The sequence below is a fragment of the Cryptotermes secundus genome, unplaced genomic scaffold, assembly GCF_002891405.2.
Source record: "Cryptotermes secundus unplaced genomic scaffold, Csec_1.0 scaffold59, whole genome shotgun sequence".
Lineage (NCBI taxonomy): Eukaryota > Metazoa > Arthropoda > Insecta > Blattodea > Kalotermitidae > Cryptotermes > Cryptotermes secundus.
Window position 1 is genome coordinate 366,680 of NW_019738348.1, and position 26,304 is coordinate 392,983.

At 39.2% G+C, this 26,304-nt stretch overlaps 2 protein-coding genes across 5 annotated transcripts in view; both read left to right on the top strand.

Moving 5' to 3' along the window:
* Positions 1–21,122, top strand: part of LOC111870704 (NADP-dependent malic enzyme) — a 48,063-nt gene extending 26,941 nt beyond the window's left edge. For all 3 annotated transcript variants that reach the window (XM_023863180.2, XM_023863182.1, XM_023863183.1), the window contains exons 6-12: positions 1,067–1,195; positions 1,324–1,645; positions 1,734–1,820; positions 3,289–3,431; positions 11,525–11,695; positions 12,797–12,920; positions 17,902–21,122. In XM_023863180.2, coding sequence (XP_023718948.1) covers positions 1,067–1,195; positions 1,324–1,645; positions 1,734–1,820; positions 3,289–3,431; positions 11,525–11,695; positions 12,797–12,920; positions 17,902–18,074 — 1,149 coding nt within the window. In that variant the 3' untranslated portion in view covers positions 18,075–21,122. The remainder of the gene's footprint in view (positions 1–1,066; positions 1,196–1,323; positions 1,646–1,733; positions 1,821–3,288; positions 3,432–11,524; positions 11,696–12,796; positions 12,921–17,901) is intronic.
* A 3,639-nt stretch (positions 21,123–24,761) lies between these two features.
* The window catches only part of LOC111870706 (NADP-dependent malic enzyme), a 100,927-nt gene continuing 99,384 nt past the window's right edge, over positions 24,762–26,304 (top strand). For both annotated transcript variants that reach the window (XM_023863186.2, XM_023863185.2), the window contains exon 1: positions 24,762–24,838. In XM_023863186.2, the coding sequence (XP_023718954.1) occupies positions 24,777–24,838 (62 nt within the window). In that variant the 5' untranslated portion in view covers positions 24,762–24,776. The remainder of the gene's footprint in view (positions 24,839–26,304) is intronic.

A 26,304-nucleotide genomic window follows, 5' to 3' on the forward strand; every position in this document is an offset into this window, starting at 1 on the left:
AGGTGGGACTGAAATTAAATGGAACACATCAGCTGTTGGCCTATGCCGATGATGTGAATCTACTGGGTAATAATGTAGATACCATAAAGAAAAACACACAAACTTTAATTGACACATGTAAAGAAGTTGGTCTAGAAGTAAACACGCAGAAAACTGAGTATATGTTGCTATCTCATCACCAAAATGCAGGGCCAGATCAGGGCATAAAGATAGGTAACAGTTGTTTTGAAAATGTGACACAGTTCAGATATTTGGGAACGACTATAGAAAATGAAAACCTGATTCAGTAGGAAATTAGGAAGAGATTGAACTTGGATAATGCTTGCTACCATTCAGTCCAGAACAGTTTGCCTTCTTGTCTGCGGCTCAAAATAATAAATATTAGAATATACAAAACTATAATTTTGCCTGTGGTTCCATATGGGTGTGAAACTTGGTCTCTGACACTAAGGGAGGAACATAGACTGAGGGTGTTTGAGAACAGGGTGTTGGACCGAAGAGAGATGAAGTGACAGTAGGTTGGAGAAAACTGCATAATGAGGAGCTTCATAACTTGTACTCTTCTCCAAGTATAGTTAGAATGATTAAGTCAAGGAGGATGAGGTGGGCAGGTCATGTAGCACAAAATGGGGGAGACGAGGAATGCATATAGGATATTGGTGAGAAAGCCGGTAGGAAAGAGACCACTGGGAAGACCAAGACGTAGGTGGGTGGGCAATATTAGAATGGATCTTAGAGAGACAGGATGGGATGGTATGGATTGGATAGATCTGGTTCAGGATAGGGACCAGTGGAGGGCTCTTGTGAACACAGTGATGAACCTTCGGGTTCCATAAAATGCTGGGAAATTCTTGAGTAGCTGCAGAATTGGCGGCTCCTCCAGAAGGGCTCAGCTCCATGAGTAAGTAAGTATGTATCCTTTGAAACTTGCCAGGGTCATGTCATTGGATTCTGAGGTTTTTATTTCATGAATGTTTCACATCAACTTGTGCATATCCTCTTAAGTTAACCTTTGTGATTATGATGGTGCTAATTTGAACATTATTAATTTTTTCTTCTTTTCTAGCAACTCTTGGATGATCCCCTATATGTTGGGTTGCGTCACAAACGAGTTACAGGTGCTGCTTATGATGACTTTATTGATGAATTTATGGAAGCTGTCGTCAAAAGATATGGACAGAATACTCTGATTCAGGTTGGAGGAGGCATGTCCAATAGACATTGTTGTTCAAAAGTGATTGTTCATGGAGTATGAATTTGCTTAATAGCTTCTACAAGTAACATGCACATGTCCTTGTAATATTTGCCTTGATTTCCTTATAGTTTGAAGACTTCGGAAATCACAATGCTTTCCGTTTCTTGGATAAGTACCGAGACCAGTATTGCACATTTAATGATGACATCCAGGGAACAGCATCAGTAGCTGTTGCTGGTCTTTTGGCATCTCGCCGTATTACACACAATCACTTGTCTGACAACAAGTTCCTCTTTCTGGGAGCGGGAGAGGCAGCAATAGGGATTGCAGACTTGACAGTAAAAGCTATGCAGGCTGAGGGAACATCTGTGGAGGATGCCAGGAACAAAATTTGGATGGTGGACATTGATGGACTCCTGGCTAAAAATAGGCCAGAAGGCAAACTTGAAGGTGTGGCCCATATCCATTCTTCTTAAGTAAATCTTCAGTTTGCACAATTTATTACATAAACTGATGATTCATCTTTCTGATTTACCAGGTCACAAAAAGTTTTATGCCAAGGACCACGCGGTGATGAAGGATCTTAGAGAAATTGTAAAAGAAATAAAGCCATCGGTTTTGATTGGTCAGTATTACAATCTACTGCCTTACTGTCTTCACTTATTACCTTAAATTTGTTTGTATAATGAATGTCTAACAAATTTTTTACACAGTTAAAGTATTTATCAACTGGGGAAAGGGGAACCATATAATGGCACCAGAACTTTATGGCTAGAAAATATTTTTGTAACTCACTGTTAACTTAACTGGAAGAGGTTGTTGTGCTTGGGGCTTGTGGTTCATTCTGTAGTAGCTGTTGTTAAATGTTGTACATTCATTCATTCTTTATAAAAGTTTGTAGAAAGATTTAGAACTGATAATGAGTCTTGAAGTTTGTTTCAATCTTTGGTAAACCTATGGATTTATGTTGAAAGTAGCTTATCATGGATTAGTGTATGATACATTTTTGTGCAAATGATTCCTTGGAATTTCATCATCAGTTCTTCCATTAATGTGTATGTAGTCATTGCACATGTAAATGTGGCATATGTGTTTATATGTATTCACTTCCATATATCTCTGCTGTAGAGAAAATCTAAGAATTAAAATGAAGCGTTCTTTGCTTGGGAATGGGAAGGAAGTGGGTGGCTGAAAGATCTAAATCAGGCCTTGTGTCTTCTGAATTTAATATTGCATTCATAAGGCAGGCTCTTGTCTAAATTAATTGGCATTACTGTGTTCATAATAATGACTACTTTTAACTGTATTTGCTATATATATGCTTAATTTTCATGTTCTTGAATTTAATATATTTGATGTCATAATGTTATATTTTAGCGTCCTGTTGCACTGATTTAAGTCCATGATTTATTTAAACCGTCTTGCAGTGCATACACTCATCTATCTCCTTCTCTCACTCGCACTACATATTTCGGCACAAAAATGCCATCTTCAGGTGCTTACTCAATCCACGCCAAACTATTTGATGTCCATTTTCAGTAATTTAAAATTAGGATAAATCGATTTTACATTATCATTATGCCACCATCTTAAGTTTCTGTTGCTGTATATAGTTGATAATCATTGTTGTTTAATTTTGGTTTCAGAATCCTATTTTTCATCTTGTACTAAATACTGTTAATGATTAGTAGCATTCACACCTCACATTATATTCATTGACAGTGAATGACAAAGGTAGTGTGGTCCATGTGTTAAAAATAAATATGGTTTAAGAAAGTAATTTTTAATTTTAGTCAAAAAATTTTTAGCTATGAGTTTAACACTATAGATATCGGTTTTTTTATTTATTTAATTTTTGGTTAGAAGGCAAGAGAGGAGGGATGTGGACAGAGTCAATGTAATTAATACTGACACACTGATACATAAATGTACTGCATGATTTTCATAAAGGACAGCTCCAACCAGTCTGCAGCATATGGTAAGTGTCCATGTCCCATCTCTTGACTGACTAATTCAGCATTTTTAGGAGTATCTACCTGTTCACACAATTTTAATTCTGACTTTCACATGTGAATACTTTTTTACATCTTCAGGTGCATCTGCTGCGGGAGGAGCATTCACACCAGAGATCCTCCGTGACATGGCATCCTTCAATGAACATCCTATCATCTTTGCCCTGAGTAACCCAACAAGTAAGGCAGAATGCACAGCAGAGCAAGCCTATGTAAATACTGATGTAAGTTTTACTTGCCATTGGTTTCATAAGGATTAACCAGTTTAATTTACTGTGCACAATATGGCCTTCATAGAACGGTTGATAGTTACTCACCCGATCAAGAAATCATATGCCTTTTTCTAGAATCATAAGGTTTATTACTTTGCTTACAGAAGCTTGCCATTGATCCCCATCCTGAGTCAGTTAAGTATGTTCTGTACTTCACAGCCAGTTTTTCTAAGATGGGAACACGTGATAAGTATATTGACTGGCTGGTGTTAAATTCTAAACAGTGGAAAGAGATTTTTATGTTTAATACTGTGTCCAGACTGTCTCTGGGGCTGACCCAACCTCCTCTTCAATGGGTAGTGGAGAGTAGAGCAGCTGTGTCATGAAGCTGACCGCTTATCTCCATGTTGTGCCAAGGCTAAAAATAGGCAAAGCTATACCTTAATTCCCAGATACTTTATTTTGGTGTGGTGCATAATTAAGCAAAGCATAGCAATTAACCTCTTATCTCTATCTAAGTTTCCCAGTGATCTCTGCCTGTAGGTTTGTCCAACTCAAGTGTTGTATTCATTTGTCATATCTCCATTCATGTTTCATACCCTTAATGCCCCAACTCACTTGATTTGATCACTCTGTTGAGTGGAGTAGGAATCTGAAGCCCCTCACATATTTTGGATTCCTAACAGCAGATCTTATGAGGGAGGAGTACATTTGGCAGTTGGTATAGTAAAACCTCATTAATTCAGAGCGTTCAGGACTGGAAATTACATGATTTTGAATTATGTAATTTTTCAGTGAGGACTTCCCTGTTAAGTGGGCAGTTAACCTGATGTATATGAAGTTCACTTTTTGGTACACTGAAAAGTATAGTTGTCATGGCCAAAGTACACATATTTGTACATTTGGTCATTTAAATGCTGCCATTAGAAGTTCCTGCACAGTCCTAAATGATTATTTTTTAAATATAGTAAAATTCAATGTAGATAGCTTTTTTTGTTGTTACCTTGTTGAATGCAGCCATTCTAAGTAGTTAGAGCCGTGGCCGCTTGAGGGCGGCACCTCTCGGGTTGTGGAATGGTGGTGCTTGTGCTCGCCAGGGAGCAGCAGGATGGTTGCTAGGAGTGAGCGTGGGGACGCATGTGTGTTGGCGTCACAAAGGAAGCATGCAAGTGGAAACTGGTTGCTGTACATTAAGTTAAATTAAGAGGTGTTTAAATACAGTCCATGACTTTTAGGAGCTACCAGAGAGATGTTGTTCAGCGCACAACAACCTGCTCGATATATGTCAGAGCCAGGATAGATAAGTCAGTATAGCAACTAGCTATGGGTTGAATGACCAACGTTTTAGAGCTGAGTCCCAGTAGGGTCAAAAATTTTCTCTTCTCCACATCATCCAGAACAGGTCTGGGGCCCACCCACCCTCCTATCCAGTGGGTACAGGGGGCTCTTTCCCTGGGGGTAAAGCAGCAGGGGCATGAAACTGTCCACTCCCCCCTGCGCATTCATGGCTTTGTGCTTAATTAGTTAAGCACAGGGTCAACTTTACCTTTACCTTCTACCTGTTTGATGTCTATACAGGCTTCAACCTGCATCATCTAACTAAATTTCACCTTTATGTGGTATTTCTTGAAGCACCCAAGAATGCACATACCCACGTCACATCTCTTGCACTGGGTGAGGATGCTTCTCATCCTGCGTAAGGAGCAAACACGACAATTCATTCTCTTGGCTAGGGAGGTTGGCCAGTGACGTTGATTGGCCTCCTGTAGGTGAGACGTAGTTGACAGGGCAGGTGCTTGACCCATGGGTCATTATGGGTGAAAGAGACCCATTTGCAGCATGCTCCAGCATGTTTCGCGCAAGGGCAAGATGAAAGTCTTGATGTGACAGTTTCACACAACAGGATTAAACTGTTCAGAATCATCAGATTCAGTAAATGGAAGAACAGTTTCTTTGTTCATTTCCAGGTCTGATGTCTGATGGATTAACTGTTTGTCATTCTGCTGGTTTTGTTTCTATATCCCACGTATTTATTATACACTCAGCTCTCGATTATCCAGGATGATGGTGGGGATGGAAATCACGATTACTCGAAAACCCAGTTAAGACCACTTGTATTAAACGTAGTACTGTAATACTCTACCTTCATAATACTATAGGCCTACCTGTATTTAAATTTATTCAACCTCATTTTTATGTCATCTCATGGCCTATTTAATACTTTTTTTACATTACACTGAAGTAACACTTAAAAAAATGTAATATTGTCGTTTGCTTTTTCGCAGCATTTTCCTTTTTATGGATATCCATATGAAGCCTACGTAATATTAGCTTGTCACTTAATAAACTGTTCTCTTCACTCTCAAGATAGTCTAGTAAGGATTCCAAATGATTAAGAGCAGCACCATGTGATAATTTCTTACTAGCAGCACTGTCCACGTCTTCCTCATTCTCACTTTCTTCCCGCTCTTCTGGCTGCACCCCCACTGAACTTAAGATTTCGTCATTGCTTAATATTTCGAAGCCCAGTTCACACGAGTCACAGTCAAACCACTCTCTTATATTTTCCTCGTTGACTTCTTCACCACCATGAACTTGGTTAGCCAATTTTGTCAGTTCTATGGCTATCTCATTTTCACTAAATCCAGTGAATGCAAGGATTTCATCATCTTCATTAGTGATGAAAGGCATCAGTTTCTTCCATGAATTTTCCAATACAGGTGGCTTTACTGGTATATGGCATGGTATATGAAGATCAATACAAAGAGACTAACTGGGGCGGTTTATCTGGCCTTGAAACTTTCCACAAATCCTTGCATTCTTTCACCCCTACCTTAGAACATTGTGTTAGCATAACGGGACCAAAAAATGCAGAGCTCGGTTCACACTGGTGCGAAAATAGTGTTACAACTCACCATGGGAAACAAAAGTGAATGAATATTAAACAACATATANGCAAGGATTTCATCATCTTCATTAGTGATGAAAGGCATCAGTTTCTTCCATGAATTTTCCAATACAGGTGGCTTTACTGGTATATGGCATGGTATATGAAGATCAATACAAAGAGACTAACTGGGGCGGTTTATCTGGCCTTGAAACTTTCCACAAATCCTTGCATTCTTTCACCCCTACCTTAGAACATTGTGTTAGCATAACGGGACCAAAAAATGCAGAGCTCGGTTCACACTGGTGCGAAAATAGTGTTACAACTCACCATGGGAAACAAAAGTGAATGAATATTAAACAACATATAAGCCTCAAAAAAGCCCCGGTTAAGCCGCAAACTGGTTTATCCGCCCCCAGATAATCGAGAGTTGAGTGTAGTTGGTTGCAGTTGGCTAGTTTCATAGCATTTCCATGTTCATCACAGAAATCCCCTTCTGCTGGAGTAGCAGGCATGTTCTGTCAGCATATTGTAATGTGTTTAGTTACTGAAGATGCCGTTCGGGTTATTAATTGGTTTATTTAACAACCTACAAGTATCGGCTACAATTAATTACAACCTGTTGCGGGGTTTCACACTTTATAACCCTATTCGCAAATCTCTATCACTATCACGATTCACTCGTTACAACTAAACTCGGTGACTACCACAATTCAATTCAACTCGTTCACTGCTGACTTGAGAACTAACTTCGGCGGCTGGTACACTTTAACTAACTCCGGGGACGGCTACACGTTAACTCCCCTCGGCGGCTGTGCAGTTCCCTTATATAGCCGCAGTGCTTGCCTGTTACATAATGAGTGCCGCTGTTGCCTGGCGCCGTGTCGTCACCGCAGGGAGAGGGGCGGGGTGTTGACTTGCCTATTACCATAGGGTGACGTCTGCGCTACGATGCCGCCACGTACCGCTGGGGAGGGAAGGGTTGTCCTCCATTGCGCAACATGTCGCACTGCTCCCTCCTTAAGGCCGTTCGTCCCAAATAGCCTAACGGTGCACCCCAGTTCCTTTTCTTTGGAGGCTGTGCTTTCTGCGTCTCCTGTTTCGGCTACTCCTCGCAGCGACTATTATCCGGCCTTTACATCCGCTCCCTTCTTAAGACCAGCTCGTCTCAAGCGGTTTCCTGCTACATGCCCCAAGACCCAGTTGTGTCACATTCACTCCTTCACTTTCTCCCATGGCACATTCACACTCTCGGGGGAGGCCGGTTCTTCTATTTTACCAGCTCCTCTTCTGTTCTCTGCTTCTTTTTCTTTGTGGAGGGGGTCAACTCCTCCACAATGTCCAGTCCTTGAACATTACTCTCTTCAGAAATTTCCTTTGTCGACTTAATGGTGTGGCCTGCACTCGCTGACATCGTCATTCTTTCTGGTCTTCCAGCCGCTTGCTGGTATGAGACTGTGGCGCCAAGTCCTTTCTCCGGTATCCGAAGGTTCCCTGGAGAGTTTCCTTCCTGAAGGCATTTCTACAACGTCGTGCCACTGTCGCACGACGGGATATCTTCCTACCGGTGGCAGCCATCTTCATCCGGGATACATAATCTCCTCAGGTCCAAGATTTATTGAAGATGTTCCTCCTACGCCGTGCCACTGTTGCATGGCGGGACACCTTCCTGCAGGTTTTCTTCTGCTGTGTCACTTCCAGGTGGCAGCTCATCCCTCCTCGGGCTACGGCCAACTTCTTCTGGGGTCTGCAATTTTCCCGTGTCGAATTCTTCATTTGTCGCTTGTTTCGGTCCCTACTCCTTTTCTTCTTCGGTTCTCTGACCAGCATTACTTCGGCATCTTCTACGGGTACCTCTCGTTGTTTTGCCGCCTCAGGTTTCATGTCCACTGAGGCCGGCTCCTGTTCTTCTGAATGTGCCTCCATTTCTCGGCAGGCCATTGTCTCTCCGACCGGTATCACTATGGGGACCTCTTCTCGTTGTGCCGCCGCAGGTTTCATGTTCGCTGAGGCCGGCTTTCCTTCTTGTAGACTTGCCTCTATTTCTTGGCAGGCCATCATCTCATTGTGGTTGGCATTCACCCTTTTGATGGTGAGTGCGTAGTGTGGGGGCCTTAATGCATATGCTGGCGTTCGCCCTTCTCTGCCGGCCATCGCTCGTTTCCCGATGGTTGTGTACCCTTCCTGTTCGTGTGTTCGTTGTGCCTTCTTGACAATTCCCAGCACCCTGATTGTCTTCCGTCTCCTCGTTGGGTGGGGGGTGATCGGTACTTCCGGTATATCCTGGCGCTACCTTTGTGAGGTCTAGCTGCTACCAGTACCGCCTGCAGTTCTAGTGCTTGTCGGAGGGCCTCATTTACCTTCTTCTCCCCTCCCAGCAGTAGCTGAATCTTTATATTGGCATCTCGTATTCCGTATACAAAGGCTCTTCCTGCCCCTCTTCCTATGTGATCTGCAGGTAGATTGGGTTAGGCACGACGGGCAAGCAGTTCAATGGCCGTGGCAAAGTCTTGCAGGGATTCTCCAGGTTTCTGTGTCCTTGTTCTTAATTGGCAGCGGTAGGCAGCTGCAAAGTGTTGGTCCCCGAAACGGTCCTCTAGTGCCTGAAGTGTTTCCTCATAAGTTGTATTTGTCGGAATGCCTGGTAGCACTTCTGCCGCCCAGCCCTTCAGAGCGGTGATGAGGTATGTTGATTTTTCCCTGTCCGACCATTGGTTGTGTTCTGCTACGGTCTTGAATTGTCGCCGGAACACGCTCCACGTTGAGTTTCTGTTGAATGTCGGTGGCTGAGCTGTGCTCGCGACCATTGTTGATGTATTTCCCCGCTTGGCCTTCGTCTGTCTCATCTCGTCCAACCATGCCCAGAAGTCGCATTTGGCCTCCTCAATTGCTGCGCAGGTTTCATTGTAGTTTTTTGTTAGGTCTTCCTGGAGTTTTGTTCTTCGCGCACAGAGGGACACTTCAGTCTTCTCAGTTAGTTCCGACTGGAGAATCCGTTTGTTGTGTTCAAAGATCGCAAAACTGTTTTCAGTTCTATGTTGGATTATCTCTTCCAACTCTGACCACATAGATCACATTTCGGCTTTCATTTCTTCCTATCGGCCACCGCCTTTTCTTGGTAGGTGTCTAATTTTGTCAGCATGACGTCAGTTTGTTTTTGGTTGACGTCTAATTTTGCCAGGAAATCTTCTCTGTCTTTCTTCCAATTTTCTTGCATGGCATTCATTTCTTCTTGATGGGTTCGGAACATTTCTTGCATCTGCACTTGGTCGGCATCTGCTTTTTCTTGGCCAGCTCTGATTTCCTTGAGCAGCATTTCAATCATCTGCTGCATCTCCATTTTGTAGTAGTAAAATATTCGATGCACAACAATTTGTTTGTGGCGTGTTTAAGTTCATAAACAATTCTGACACCAAATTGTCACGTGTTTCAAGTTCGAATCTTGTTGATCACATGTGTAAGTCCAATCCCACTTCTGACACCAGTTGTCACGTATTGGGTGTATAACATGGCAAATAACTTCACGCCTTATTGGATGTAGTGAATTTTATTTCACACTCGCTCATACAATCACACAATTTACAAGCTCAACAATTACTGCTATCTGCAGTATTACAAATACTAGGCCGAATACTCCTCCCTGGCCAACTCGTTACTCGTAACTTGAGAACTAACTTCGGCGACTGGTACACTTTAACTAACTCTGGGGACGGCTACACGTTAACTCCCCTTGGCGGCTGTGCAGTTCCCTTATATAGCCGCAGTGCTTGCCTGTTACGTATGAGTGCTGCTGTTGCCTGGCGCCGTGTCGTCACCGCAGGGAGAGGGGCGGGGTGTTGATTGCCTGTTACCATAGGGTGACTGTAGCATTGCTTGAAGTTGGTCAGATACTGGGATCAGACCTTGAACTCACCTTCCTGTCTCAGTGCTACATAATAGAACTTGGCTTTTGTGTATGCTTCGGACTAGACATATGCAATTACTCATATCTCATGAAAATAACCTGTCTTTCTCTTTCATTTCTGGCTGACACTTAGCCTTTTAACACTTGTCCCTGCAAAGCACTTGGAAACAGTTCTGCTTGTGGAAACCTTTCCTCCAATTTCCAGTTTTACTGTTAGACCATCTCTTTTCCTTGCTGAATCCCCGCACCTGTTTCAGATGATAAAAGGATGAGAACCAAGTCCACACGTGTGTTTATATAAATATGTGATTATATAGAACAGTGAAGAAATCACACAAGGGTACACCTATAACTTGCCAGATGATTCATGGCCAAATAATTAGAAGGTGACTTCATGTACATATATGGTGTCCAGATGCAAGGTATCCAAAATAAAAAATTTATATCTCAGAAGCCAATTGTCATATACATATGTGGTTTATGTCATCGGAAAGGAAAACTCTGAAAGATTTTTTTTTCCATACCCAGCTTACTCGCATACACCACCACATTTTTGCCACCATGTTAGGAATCACCTGGACAGAGAGATGGCTGGGATATAAATTGGCAGAGGTGGACCAATCGCTTGGCCTCCTAGGTCACCAGATTTAACCCCAGTGGATTTTTTCTTGTGGGGTTATGTGAAGAACATTGTCTACCAGATTAAGATCAGCAACCTTCAACACCTGAAAGCCCACATAAGGAACGCTGTGGCTATGGTAACACCAAACACGCTTCAAGCCTGGATATTTGTCATGCCACCAAGAGAATCCACATTTAAATTTACTGAGAAAGTTATATACACAGAAAAAGATAGTTTCCCTTTGTGATGGTGTACCCCATTAATGTGTATAATAAATTCTTTCTGAGATATAATGATTTTATTTTGGATACCTTTCACCCAGACACCCTTTATTAGTGCCCCTGAGTGCTGCAAAAACCAAAATATAAATATTATAGCAATTTTAGTATGTTATTAAATGTCTTAATACCCATTTCCCAGCACAGTGCATAACAAGGGGCAGTTAAATAGGATGACCATTCAAAATACCTGCAGTATAGTACAGGGTCACTTACATTCCTGGTCATGAAATTTTTAATTATTTTAATGTAATGATAAACCTAAAATAATCTGAACAGATTTAGTGATAAAAGTTGTTTAGAGCTTAAGTGTGAAGTTATGAAATGGAACAGCATTTTCAATTTCAGATATATTGGCCCAGCAATAAAAATTGTTAATGAATTCAACCATGTGAACATGCTTTTGTGTTACAGGGAAGATGCATTTTTGCTAGTGGATCTCCATTTCCTCCTGTTACACATAATGGTAAAACATATTATCCTGGGCAAGGAAACAATGCATACATTTTCCCTGGTGTGGCTCTTGGAGTCATTTGCACTCGTATTCATCACATTCAAGAAGAGTTGTTCCTCATTGCTGCTCAGGTATATTGGTTTTGTAATCTGTTAGCATAATATTTAAGAGATGTGTGCCACTGCTGGTAAAAAGAGAAAACTTTTTAGAGAAACTACAGCATGTAGTCTACCAGTTCTCCAAGTACCACATAAAAAGAGAGGAGATATTTTCAAACTAACGGCCAGTAATGAGAGCTTACATGAAATTAGTAATGGTGATGAGGTTAGAATAGTAAGTTTTGTCAGATCAAAAAGTGTGATTGTCCAAGGGTACAGCATCACAACATTTATAAATGGACTTTTCTTCTGATGGGAAGACACACACATTGTTCATTCATGATAGATAAAAGGTGACATTCAAGGTATAATTCATATTTGATCTTTGAATGACTATGATACTATCCGTTTCCTGATTATTTAAAAAATTTTGTTATAGTATCGGTAAGTTAATAAAAATACAAACATTTGCTAGGAAAAGTTTTAATAAATATGAAGAAGGTAAATCATTTGGAAGTTTCAGAACAGTATGAAATTACAGTTTCAAACAGATCTACAGTTTTGGAAAATGAAAATGTGTATATCATTATGTCTTGGAAAAGCTGTTAGAGAGAATATCAAAACTTTCACTAAAGAGAGTCTAGATTATAATGAGTTGAGTCAGTATGAACCATAATTTGATGGGGTGCTGAAAATTATTAAATCAGGAAATGTAGGCTAAATTTAAGTAGTTTCAGAATCCAGGTCAGATGATTGGAAATTGTCTGAACAAAAAAAAAATGTGAAACTAGTGTGCACTCTTTCTGTCACAGTTTTATAAGAGTGCATGTCATGCCAAGTATTTAGAAAACATGCCCAGTTAGATGATGTCTGAATTTGACCTGCCAGAAATAGTTGTCTCATGGGTTCTGTGTCCTGAAACTGGAACTGAAACTGAAACTGAAAACCCAGTTTTCAAACTGGGGAATTATAAAGCACGGTGTTCCACAAGGATCANTTGCTCACTCTGATAACTGAAGAAATGTGACGTGGGTGTGGCCAGAGTTTGTGAATGCATTATACAAACAATCCTTGGAAAGTATCCATGAGAAGAACGGAGTAATTATCTAAATATATGAACTTTGTGATTCTTAGACCCTGGCTGATCATGTGGATGAAGGGGACATCAAAAAAGGCAGCCTCTACCCTCCCCTGCGAATGATAAGAGAGTGTTCAGTCAAGATTGCAACACGAATTGCACAGTATGCCTATGAGAAAGGTACATTGCATTAGTACTGCATTTTATAAAATTTTATGTGGGATAAGGGGGGATTAAATTAACAGATTTGTTTAGCAAGTTTTGATACATATACTGCTAACAGTGGTACTGCTGCTTCTTTGAGCATGCTGTGTAAGCCTTATTAAGGCTCTTGACATCTTATTTAGACAAGCAATGAGAAACCAGATCATGTATCAGAATGGTTGCCCCCAGCAATAATCAAAGTTCTCTGATGATTATTTGTACATTTGACGTGTTGTATAGATTCAACATTGAATTTTCTGCAGTGTGTATTGTTGTGTTATCTTACCGGAAGTGAGCATAACTGGCAATCAGTACAGTGACTGGGCTGTGAGTTAGACAAGCATGGAGTCTTGTTCAGTTCCCAATATAGGCACGAAAAATTTCTCTTCTCCACAGCATCTGGACGAACTCTGGTGTCATCCTAGCCTCCTGTCCAATCAGTATCCCAAGATCTTCCTCCAAGGGTAAACTGACAAGTTTATGAAACTGACCATTTACTTCCATGTAGTGCCAAGGTTAAGAATGTATAGAGCTGTAACTGTTCTCCCCTCATGTATGTTTTCGTGGCTTGATATGTAATTGAATGCAGGGACCGTTTTGCTTTTTACTTTGTTCCTCCAGTTGACATTTCATTTCATTTTTTCATTTTTTTTATTATCATCCAACAATCCATACATACAAGTATTACGACCATTTGGATAAGGAAATTGTCAGTTTTACATCTATTTCTCGTGCATATCTTTACAGTATACACTGTACCACCCTGATATAAGGGGTTTGTCATCTGAATAATATTATCTAGATCTAGTTACCATTAATTTCATTATCTTTACACAAATACAACAAATTAATCAGCTACATATTACATTTACACACTTGATGAATCAAAAGACATAAATTCATCTACAGAATAAAAGGAATGTTTCAGCAAAAAAGATTTTAATTTCTTTTTAAATGAGTTAAAATTTTCCCTTTGTTTTATTTGATTGGGGACCTTATTATACAAACTAATTCCCATATTTATAATTTTTTTTTTATATCTGGTGATATATTCCAGCATGTCCCTAGACAGATTATGCTTTTTTTTAAAACCATTTAACAGGCGCATCCTTTTACCAGAATTTCTTATGCCTTGGGTAATCCATTTGTTTTTCCTTGTCATTTTCATATAAACAGTCTTTTGGAAATGCTATATTATAATAATAAAGGATCATGTCCATATAATCATTAAAACTAGCACTTGCATCTGAGTTTGAAAAACTCTCCTGCCATAACTCCTTCTGCAGTAAATAATTAAACTCCTGGATACCCTCTTTGGTAAACTGTCTTTTTATGCTCATTTTAGGACCCCTATCTCGTCTATTTACATTAATCTTTAGTGTTTGTGCCAAGTGGTCCGAATAACCCAAGTCCAGTACCAATGATGTGCATTCCAAAACTTGCTTGTTTGTTACTATGACATCTATATGTTATGGAATTTTTTGTGACCCTGGTTGGGGATGTAATTATGTTGGCCAAATTATAGAACTGAAGCAAATTTTTTAATTCTCGTACTCTTACACTGTCATCTAAGAAGTTTATGTTCCAGTCACCACATAAAATTAGTTTTGTCTTTTTCAACTGCACATTTTGGATTACAACTTCCAAATTAAAAGTCACCATCTGGTGACCTATAAATACACACAACTATTTTGTCCTTCAACAATTCCACTATGGACATTTCAAAATCTTTTTCCTTACCTAATTTTTGCAAGTAGAGTAGTTCTGTAGTTTGTACATACTCTTTTACATATATATATATGAACCACCATGTTCATAACTAGTTCTGCTAAACTTACTTACTAGTTTAAAATGCTCAATATTTGTTAATTCTAACTGATCCTCCTTTAGCCAATGCTCAGTAAAACATAGTATATCAACATTTTTTAGGTCAGATTGTAATAAAGCAGTTAGTTCCAGTATTTTATTTTTTAAGCTCTGCACATTATGATGGAGGATTTGTATATTATCTGTCTTTATATGAGTCATGTTTTTATTTTGCTCTCTCCCATCCATAAAAAATCATCCCTTCTTTTAGAAGGTGGTTTTCGGAGTCTTCGTGATGGCATAATTTTTGTCATGTCTAAATTTTGATCCTGGTTGAGATCCCTGCTAGAATCTTTAATGTCACCCACCATATGTGGACTGACATTCTCTTGGGAAATCAGTGAAGTGAGGGTGTGATCAGTCTCATTTGGCTTTAAAACCCCATTACTCTCTTGCTTTCCTATCATGTCACAGTTGTGGTGCTCTGATTTTTCTTATGCAATGGTTATTTGACCATATAAAGCATCCCTATCTGAATTTTCTGGTGGTTTGAGAGTTTATGTAATTCTTGAAGTAGAACTGAAACTCTTTACATCTTGAAAAGAGTTACAGATTAACTACACCACCAGGAACATTTATAAAGAGAAAATTACCAGAGGAAATTCCTGAAAATTGATTGGGTAGAATTTGAATAGTTTGAGGACTGTGGACTGGTGCTCTAGACATAATTTCTTGGGACTGTTTTAGAGTTTTTTTTAGAAGTTTTTCAGTATAGTGAGAAGTCAGTCTTTCTTCTGTCATAGTTACAGTAAAGTGTACTTCCCAAATGTATTCTTTCAATTTTGCATACCTAAGTACCCTTGATTTTCATCAGTTCCAGATACAAATATATTGTTGCAAAGCTAGTAAAGTGTGCTTTACAGAGACAAATAGTTACTCCTTTTATGTCAGATATTAATTTCTTTCTCATTGAACCTTGTTTGAAAGAATTGTGTCAGAAAGTTGTAGTGCATAAATTATGTGAATACAACTCTTTGAAATATAATTTTACACATTAAATTGAGGTTATTATAGTTGAGTACAAAATAGTTTTACCTACAGACGCCACCATGTGATTTCTTAACAATTTTAAAATAAAAGTACCCCCTGATAAAATTTTTTTAATGACCCATAATTTTTGCAGAAAATGTGATTGAACTTGAGTGAGGAGTGGCAGCAATTTGGATATTCATGCCTCTGGACTCCACCATGTGATTCCTTGGTGAACATTCGGATTAAAATGGCCATTGATAAAATGTCAACCAATATATAATTTTTGTGGAAAGTTTCGTTCAGGTTGATATTATATGACAGCACTGTACGAGGGGGGACCCAAAAATAACCGGAAACGACCTGTTGCGCGCGCATGCTTTGTAGTTACGAGTTGTGCTGCTAGGTGGTGTTAGCTGGGGGTCTCCCGCGACTGTTAGTGAGCTGGCGTCAGTCTGAGTTAAGTGGTTTGTCTGTGGTGCTCTGTTGTGTGCGTTCCTGTTTCAACCCTTTGGCGATTAGTGAGATGGCCGACCAGAAGGAACAAAGAGTGTGCGTGAAATTTTGCTTTCTGTTAGGGAAAACTGCACTTCACTCTTCAAGTCGCGGCAAACATTCACGCGGTTTTCTCTTTGGTCATCTCCGAGCAAGCGAGGAACAAATTTTGCAGACACCCGTCTCATGTGCAAACCTTCGGTTAAAATTCGCTGGACCGTGCTCCATGAGATGTTCGTTTCCTCAGAAAGTTGGTCAATGGTCTTTCGACGATCTTCATCAATTGCACGTTTGATTTTGGCAATGTTTTCGTCATTTCTTCCTGTCGAAGGACGCCCGGGGCGTGGCATGTCTTCTGTTGACATGTTGCCAGATTTGAAACGGGAAAACCACTCGTAGACCTGTGATTTCCCCAAAGCATCATCATTAAAGGCTTGCCGAAGCATCCCAACAGTCTCGGCTGCAGTTTTCCCTAACAGAAAGCAAAATTTCACGCACACTCTTTGTTCCTTCTGGTCGGCCATCTCACTAATCGCCAAAGGGTTGAAACAGGAACGCACACAACAGAGCACCACAGACAAACCACTTAACTCAGACTGACGCCAGCTCACTAACAGTCATGGGAGACCCCCAGCTAACACCACCTAGCAGCACAACTCGTAACTACAAAGCATGCGAGCGCAACAGGTCGTTTCCAGTTATTTTTGGGTCCCCCTTCGTATGGATATCCATGCCTACAGACAAGAATTATACATTAGTAATATTTTAAACTGTGCATAATTTTCACAGAATATGTAATTAACATTCCCTATAGTGTGCTGTCATAACACATTTAACTTGAATCACTTTTTTCGCAAAAATTATGCAATGGATGATATTTTATCAAGGTATAAATACAGTATTTATATATATAAGTTTATTGTCTGCATGTGGGATTGTGTAAATATGTGAGTAAAGATAAAGCCATTCTGTACTCTGTGTGTGCACTATTCCCACAAGGCAGCAAAACAGCAGAGCAACATGGGTTTCTAATAGTGAGTGTTGCACCTACAAAAATGGAGGCAATATTTGTGAAATACTGTTCTACACAGCAGATTGAAGGTGAGTATTCAAAAGGTTGTAGTCGAGAAAATTGTAAGGGAAAAAATAAAATTGAATTGTGCCTGTATTTGATAAACTATACTAGTCTGAAGTTTTAAATATTACCATTTGAAACTTGTGATATTTGGGTGTAGGTGAAAGGTCAGGTTGTCTCTATGCTGAATAAATTAAGCAACATTCCATGAAGACATGTGGGACAATGGAGATACAAAATGGAGGTGACTGGTCAGCTTTATATCACTTCTGCTCTACCCCCAAGGAAACTGCCCCTGGTAGCCATTGGCTTGGAAGCTGAGTGGAGTTCAGAGCCAGTCAGGGTGCTGTGGGGAAGAGAAAATGTCTCTTGCCCTGGTGAAAATTGAACCTTGTTTCCTTGATTGTGCAGCCAATAGACTAGTTGCCGGTCGTCATACCGACTGAGCTGTCCCAGATCCTCTGATATCCTCCCCATATTTGGGACTTGACATAATTCAGAATTATCTCATTTCTGAACTAAAATTTAATCCTTGCATTGTTCTTAATGTAGGTTGGGCATCAACATATCCAGAGCCAGATGACAAGCGGACTATAGTGGAAGCAGCAATGTACAACCACAATTATGACTGTCCCCTGCCTGCTGTATATCCATGGCCTGAGCTGCCTACACTGAAAAACGTTAAGATAGAGAAGACTAGTAAGGCTAGCAGTAGGGAAATTTAAAAAAAATATGGACTAGTCCTGTTTTGTTCCACAACCGTGTACTCTTTGTCACTTCTGCTGTCTTCTGCAGCAGTAAATATGATAACAAAGGTATACTTAGGGGCCACCAACTCAACAACCAATATTAAAATGTTTAATATTCAGGTTATTTTATTTTCATCACAGTACGTGTTTTGATCTGTCTAGGTCATCATCAGTTGATTTTTATGTATTACATATGTCATTACTGAATTATTAAAATGAATCGTTTTTTTTACATTTTTCGGTAACATGATGAATAAAAAAAACTCCATGGATTTAGTCCATAAGTGAACTACACCAACATGATGATCCAAATTTTAAGTTTAAGTTTTGTATGGAATACGTTACAAAATTTAAAATTGAAGTTTAAACCATAATATTACTGAAAAATATAAAAAATGGTTCAATTGCAACAAGTCAGTAATGACATACGTAATTCATAAGAACCAGCTGATGATAATCTTGATAGAGTGAAACCTGTAGTGGGATGAAAATAAAATAACCCAGTATTAAACATTTTAATATTGGTTTATAATCAGTTGTTGTATCAATGGCCCTTGAGTATACCTTTGTTATGTGATACACAATAGGATGCAGAAAATAAAGTAAACAGGATGTTCTCACTATTAATATACCATACTGAAATACATTTAAAAATTAAATATCTGTTGTAATACAGCAAACTTCAGGATGTAATTCTTCATGTCAAGGTTATAATAATACCATGGAGAATTCTGGCATTTACATCGTAATGTTCTTTCGCAATATGAAACAACTGAATGCTCATAACCAACATAAATGTTTTGTTAATTTTAAACATAAAACTCTCTAATTGTTTAATTATCTGTTGTATGTCTTCAAAGCATTACTCTTGCGCATGTGTTACTCTTGATCTTCCGTGTCATTTAAGTTTCACATTCTATTATTTGGAGATATTTTTCCATATTCTTTTGGTTTTGTATTTACTAACAAATATATCAGTCTAACATTCTCTGGCGATAAATTGTTAATAGTGAAGTGTGTAAATGTTCAGGATTCTTCTTTGAACATGATAATGAATAGTGAATTGATATTGTAACAATATCATATTTCCTTCAGTGTTATGTATCTTATGCAGGAGTACGTAATGATGATACCGGCAAATATTCTTCAGACCTTGCCTAAATTGTAGCCATGGCAGCAGCACATACTCTGTTCATTATAAAAGAATTATGGTCTGTTGAAATCTTGTTCTGGTGATATCTGCAGTGTTTCACGTGAAGTAATGTTACAGTATTATTATGAACAGAAGTCACACTATTCCTAGAGTATTTTTACAATTGAAAGATCCAGTGCAAAAATGGAGTGACTCCAGCTCTGGCCGAAATTTAGTTTTACATTGATTCATGTGCATAAAAGAATTGCCAATTTTATTGGTGGAAGAACTGAATAGCTCAAATGATCAGTTACAGTGAAAATGGAGCCATGCTATAATGTGGTTATAAATATGTTTTTAAACATGTCTCCCCCCAAAAAAGTTTGTTAAAGTGGAATCACATCCCATTTGCACTGCACCATTCAGTTATTAAAAGCTAAGAAAGCTTTGTGCAAGTTAATGGAATTATTTCAGTATTATTGATTTTAGTCATTGAATTTTTTACTAATAAGAAACATTTATAGTTATTGCTGCCACAGAAAGATAATTTATTTGCTTTAATCTATACATATCGATTTATCAGTTTGTTAATTTATAAAAATCAGTTTACTAATTGTACTATTGAATTGAACATGGCTCTTATAAACAGGTAACATCATCTACAATTGTTTCATGCAAATACATAATGTGTAACAGAAACACCACAAAATATAATTTCTTAGGGAACACTATAAGAAATTTTGCCACTTGCTTGAAATGGAGATCATTGTTTGAATTATTATTATTTTTTATCTTTACAGTAATTTTAAATGAGATTACATTTTTTGTTGCATAATTTATAACTTACATAAACTACCTATGTTTAAAATATAGATTCAGTTTCCTTGCTTTTAGTGTAAAACTTGTTAGCCATGCTCTTATTTCGCATAACAGGAGCATGGTAAGCAGATTTAATTTTTAAGATGCTGTGTAACTGTGTGGCTGTTTTTAAAGGCAAATAATGAACATTACATTCAGCATGAATTTAACAGTATACTAATTTCTTAGAATTAGCAACTGAAGGATCGTGTCATAACCTTGGAATTTGTTGTTATGTGTACATAAATTTGTATAATATATGAAGGAGAAACTGAGATCCTAGGAAGAGGATAAATAGCAGTTAACAGTGACCACACACACAGAACTGGCATTAATGTGGGTCATGCCTTTCCAGTTCGTTACTTGGTTTTCAAACCTCATCTGGCCCATGTCCCCAGGAAAATTGACATAGTTTTTTTTGTCTAATTTAATAGGAAAGTTAACTGAAAGCAAGTGAAACCAATTAGATTAGCCTAATGAAATTTAAATACTGTAAAGATCAATGTTAAAGATTCTTCATTGAAAATGGAGTGTTGCCTGAATTTTGTGTAGGCGTAAAATTCACAATAATTTACCACCTGACCTCTATGCAGTATCTTGGCTGAACAGATAAACAGGGAGACTGAAAAACCGTACAGAGTTTTATTATCTCTGATTAGTATTTATTGAACACCTTAAGAATATGTAAAGAGAGTGTATTATTAGTGTAGGATGCTCTGATGTTAATTTTAAAACTATAGTTTCATATTTATTGTTATTATTATTTAGCTCATAGATTACTTCTGAATATTTCAAATAAATATCCCACCACAGCTGAGGTTAAGTTTACAGTTGACATTTTATTAGTTTTAAGAAAATGACAGTAGATATATGTAGCTTGTTGAGAGTACAAGTATGCACCAGTGTATCTCTCATTAGCTTGCCAAGTTCTCTGTGTGATCATTTTACTTCACATATCTTTATTATGCATGCAGTTATATAGAATCCCATTCTTGTCAGTTTATGGAGAAAATAAAAGTATTGACTTTTATAAATTGCATGTGTTGTCTTTCCACACTTCTGCCTCAGGTTTGTTATGACTTTGTGTTTTTCCATGCAAGTTATGAAAAATGTTCATATGTCTCTCTATCCATCCATTCTTGGAAGAAACAGACTGTCAGGAAAACAGAACAGCTGATATTGTGTTTTCTTGAAATCTGGAATGCATAGGTGCCATAATTCAGACATGCAGGCTGGTATCTATTCAAGCATCCCAGCATGTATGCAGACATTTGAACACTCATGCACTTCAGTGCACCTCGCTTCTTTGTATAAGCAGATAGGTGTTGAGGTAGATTTCTTCACTGGCATCAGAACAGAAATTCAGGTGTCACATATGACAGGTGCGTAAGCATCACTGCAGATAGGTAGGACGTGTATGCCACTGTTTGGACAAGTAACCGCCCAAGTTGGCATGTGTCTAGGTCAGAGTTTTCAACTCACGGCACACCAAGCATAGTGCTAAAATTGTCGAGGCACACCATCAATATTTAAGGAGGAATATGATAATTAAAATGAGCAATAAGATTGTGTTTAAAAGTTCAGTAATCATTGTGTTATTTTTAAAAGTAATGTTGATCATGGATTTGAACAACCATTTTTTACTCCTCGGTTGTTGTTGCTTATTTTGACCTTCCCCCAAACTTCCATGACATGCGTGCAGACACTTTTGTAGCACACCAGTTGAAAATCGCTGGTCTAGATAGTTGAGCAGTCATCTGTCAGGGAGGATAGTATATTTGAAAACATGGAAACATTAGACAGGCGAAAATGTCTGAAGTACAGAGGTCACCATCTGGACAGACAACATCAAGTGGCCCACCAGCATAGTTATCTCAATGGATTAATGCAGGAAGGCATCGAAGCTGAACATTGATAACAAAACCAGGATGATGGATAAAGTCCAAAAACCCAATATCTCTGTGTGTTATACACCATCATCAGAAACCAATAGTAACTACATGCAGGGTATAGTCTTGGGAGGACAGTAGAGCACAGTGTATACAAGGAGGTTCCAGACCACCTGGTAAAAAATGACCATGCATCAGGCAAGTGAACAGGGTCTCCTCGCAAATGAAGATAAATGAAACTACCATGGAGGGAGAAGAAATGTCATTATGACATTCCTTGATACCACCAAGATCATTTGACTGTAACATAGCCAACTACGAGGTGACATTTGTTCAATGTGGGAGTTTGAACGACAGCCTGAAGATACGCGTTATAAATTCTGCCTCCTCCAATGGCCAAAACAATGCTGCCCTGAAGAGGAATGAGCTGCATGACAATGACTTGGGGCCAATACTATGGTGAGTGGAGGTTAGAGAGCGTCTCACTTGGAAGGACATCTCTGACCGCAGTCCTCTCTGCAAGGGTTACTGGTCTCAGAGTAACTCCCTGGTGGTGGCGGTGGCGGTGGCGGCGGAGGCGGTGGTGGTGTACTATATGGTCACGGAGCCAGGAGAAGGACTTTATAAGACAGCTGAAATAATTCTTTCCTGGAATAAGGTGAAAGAAGAACTGGGAGAGTTTCATGGAGTATCGTTGGGAGGACTTGTTGACATCAACAAAACACTGGACAACGTCATGCATCGTTACTACTGGCTACACACAAGGAGCGACATTGAATGATAGTGTCTACAGAGTGATATCTACTCAGAAGTTCAGGGTCCCCGAACCCTGGGCCGTACCTGATATGCCGGCATAACGGCAGGATCGCCATCGATAGGATGAAGACCCATTACTACTGCCTAGCCAACTGTACGCAATTCCAAGAAAAAGGCTAAGTGCGGGTATACCGCCCGAGCCGGACCAGAGGAAGTTCGCTTAAACTAACCATCTTGAGAAAGCCCTTACGAGGTGATGACCTGGATCAACTATATAGTCTACAAATGGAATATATATCGGTACACCTGGGACAGACTAGCCCCCTACATAAGGGCTACTTTACGCCTATATGCTTCTCTCTTTCTCGACGCATCAAAACTCTTCTGGAGCTTTTGACAAAAGTGAGGGCTGCGTCTTTCGTATTAGCACCCGAAAATTCTCTAAGATTTACATGCATAAAACAGTGACTGCTAACCTCAAGTTGGGGCGTCTGACTTCAGCCTTGGTTGGGTGTGGGCAGCTAGCGCGGAAGTCAGTCGAAGAAGACGTTGAAGAGTGCATGCGGTGAATAGCAAGTGAGGTCAGTTGCAAGACGGAAGGAGAGAGCAGTGGAATGGTTTAGGGTGAAATTAGTAGTGAACACGAAAGTACTGACATCAAGATTATATGCGACTGGTAAAAGTGAGACAATAAATGTTCCGATTAACGCTGTTCGTTGTAGTATGAGAAATTCATGAATATGTTCAGCATTTCGGCGCATATTACTAACCACGTATAAGACAGTTGTGCAGCTCTCCCTTTCCTCAGATTGATAATGTCGAGCATCAGATCTCGTTACTGTGCAGCTTGTCGAGACAACCAGTTGCAGAAGGAAGTGGCGGCCTCAAATAAGAATGACAAAAAATGATTTTCTAATTACCTCTCCCAACTCTCGTCTTTTGAAATAGAATAGGCCTATCTGTTTACGTCTCTAAATTAGGTACGAAGCGTTAAAACCCGAAAATCGGGACGACAGTTGTGTTGTAGTACAAGAGATGCCAGTAGAACAAAATCCCTTCTCGCCGGCTGATATAGCCACAACTGGGACTACTCTGTGACTTGAAATGCTATATGACAAAGGACAGTTACTGCTAGTAAATTCGCGGGAGAATAATCTGTACATTGCCTAATGCCTAGACTGGCTGGTTGAAACAAAAAACACGAAAAGTTGTGCTTCTTTATACGAAGTGAATATGGAATCGATATAAGTATTATTCGGAAGTTTGTCTTTTCGTCCATAAGTTTCATCCTCGAAACAACAGGAAGCATTTCAGTTAAATGTGATACTGGTGAATCCACACCAAAAGATATCTGGCGAATTTGACTTGCTTCGTATCACGAAAAAATTATCCCTGGAATTTAAATATAATTTATTAATTATAATATTTTATAANTATAAATTCCATCAAATTTATACAAAACACACTGTTACTCGCACAAAATGTAGACGGTCATTAAGACATGACTTTTATATTAAATATTTTTCGGCGTGGTGTGACGAAATACCTGTAAAATAATGCATTCCTGTGTACCTAGCTACACATACATTTCTACTTTTCTCTTATTTCGAATTTTTAGCTTTCCTTACTCTGTCACAAGAAATAAAATGCTAATGAAACAACAAAAACAAAGTACTTCCGAGCAGCGGGACAAGACTAAATATGAATAAACGCTTGGAAACTACACGTAAGTGTTGAGCTGTGACGGTTCGTAACATACGTGTTTTTCTGAATTATTCACATTACCTTGTCATCTACTAATGACCTACTAGTCGTAACCCCTTTCGACGCAAATATCAACCACATGTCTGTCCCTTTCGACCAACATCTCCGATTTTGTCAGCTGAAATACTACTAGCAGACAACGACACGCCGGCAACAAGAGAGGGCGGTACTCACTGTACCATAAATGAGCATTCACTACTGCAAATGGTTTTGCTCTGTTTACTTGAAAGTAAGGCGTATACACGAATATATTAGAATGTTGTGACTAGATAGTCCACAATGGGAAATTCTGTGGCCGTAGCAACTCAGTGCCTTAAGCATCCAAATAGTCGTAAAAGCAGGTACGTTTCAAATTTAAATATTTATATAAATTGTTAGTGAATAATGATCAGACGTTAAAATATTATCTATGCATGCCTACAATATAGAATCTAACCGTTACGAGTACTTTTAATTTTAAAAACTGCTTTTCGAAACTGTTATGTACTCTCATTATTGTGCTAACCGAGGACATATCATTAAGAGTAATAGAAATGCGTTCGTCAGAGATGATGGAATTAAATGCATGGCGTGTGTTCTGTGAAGCCCTTTCTATTGAGGCTTGTAGTATTGGCAAACTGTTATCATCGACCTCAAGACAGGATGTTTGTAAACACTGGCCTGGTTTCCATGAATCGAGAAATTACTATTCACTTGTAAATGATCTGTCTTCTTCGTGGTGTTCCTCAGACATACCACTTGACTGCAGAGATAGTACTTTCAAAGAGGACACACCCCATTTATGCAGTCCAGTTCGTCGTACTTAAATGCCTCCCCTTTTGTTATTCTATGCTGAATAAAGCCGGTCACTATAGCCGAGTGATCTAAGGCATGTTCTGTCTTCGCTCGCTCGGAAGCCATGATCGTGGGTTCAAATCCCACACAAGGCGTGGATGTTTGGTGTGTGTATGCGTTTATTCTGTGTTTGTGTTCTCTGTTTACGTAGAGGTCTTGCGACTAGCTGATCACCCGTCCAAGCAGTCCTACCGTATGTAGAAATGATCGTGAAACTGAGAAATCAGCCCTATGCACCAAAGGGGGAGCAAAGAGGAAGAAAAAAGCGCTAAATAAATTATTCGCTTGGTACTGGGTTGTTAAATAATCTACGAATTAAGTTAGATATTTATCTGTGTATCTATAAATGTAAGTTACAAAAATATTTATCACTGATGCCGCACTCGCCCTCAGACCTTTGCATTACTAGTTCAGTACAGTATATTCAACATTATGGAACTAATCATAGATCTGCAAATGAACAATGTCACGCACTTAGCGCCAAATTCACTGTTTATCGTCGAAATGGGAGCCGGGATAGCGTGGTCTGTACAGCGACTGTCTAAGGGCTGAACGACCGAGGAGTCGGAGTTCAGCCCCGGTAGGGTAAGGAATTTTCACTTCTCCATGTTGTACAGAGCGGCTCTGGGATCCGCCCAACCTCCTATCCAATGAGCATTGGGGAATTTTTCCCCTAGGATAAAGTGGCCAGAGCGTGAAGCTAACCACTCACCTCCAACTAGTGCCAAGGTCAAGAAAATGTGGATCTATTCGTCAACTCCCCCATACGCCTTCATAGCGTACTTCTTAATTAGTTAAGCACAGGACGAACTTTACCTTTTATCTTCCAAATAATGAACCACATTTTATATGCTCTTCTTGCTTCCCGTATCAATTTCCTTAGTTCAGTTACCCTCATCATGTTAGAGCTTTCTCAGCTGTTTTTCTTATAACTTAAAGTTTTAATGATTCGAATGCAGTATCAAGCTGATAA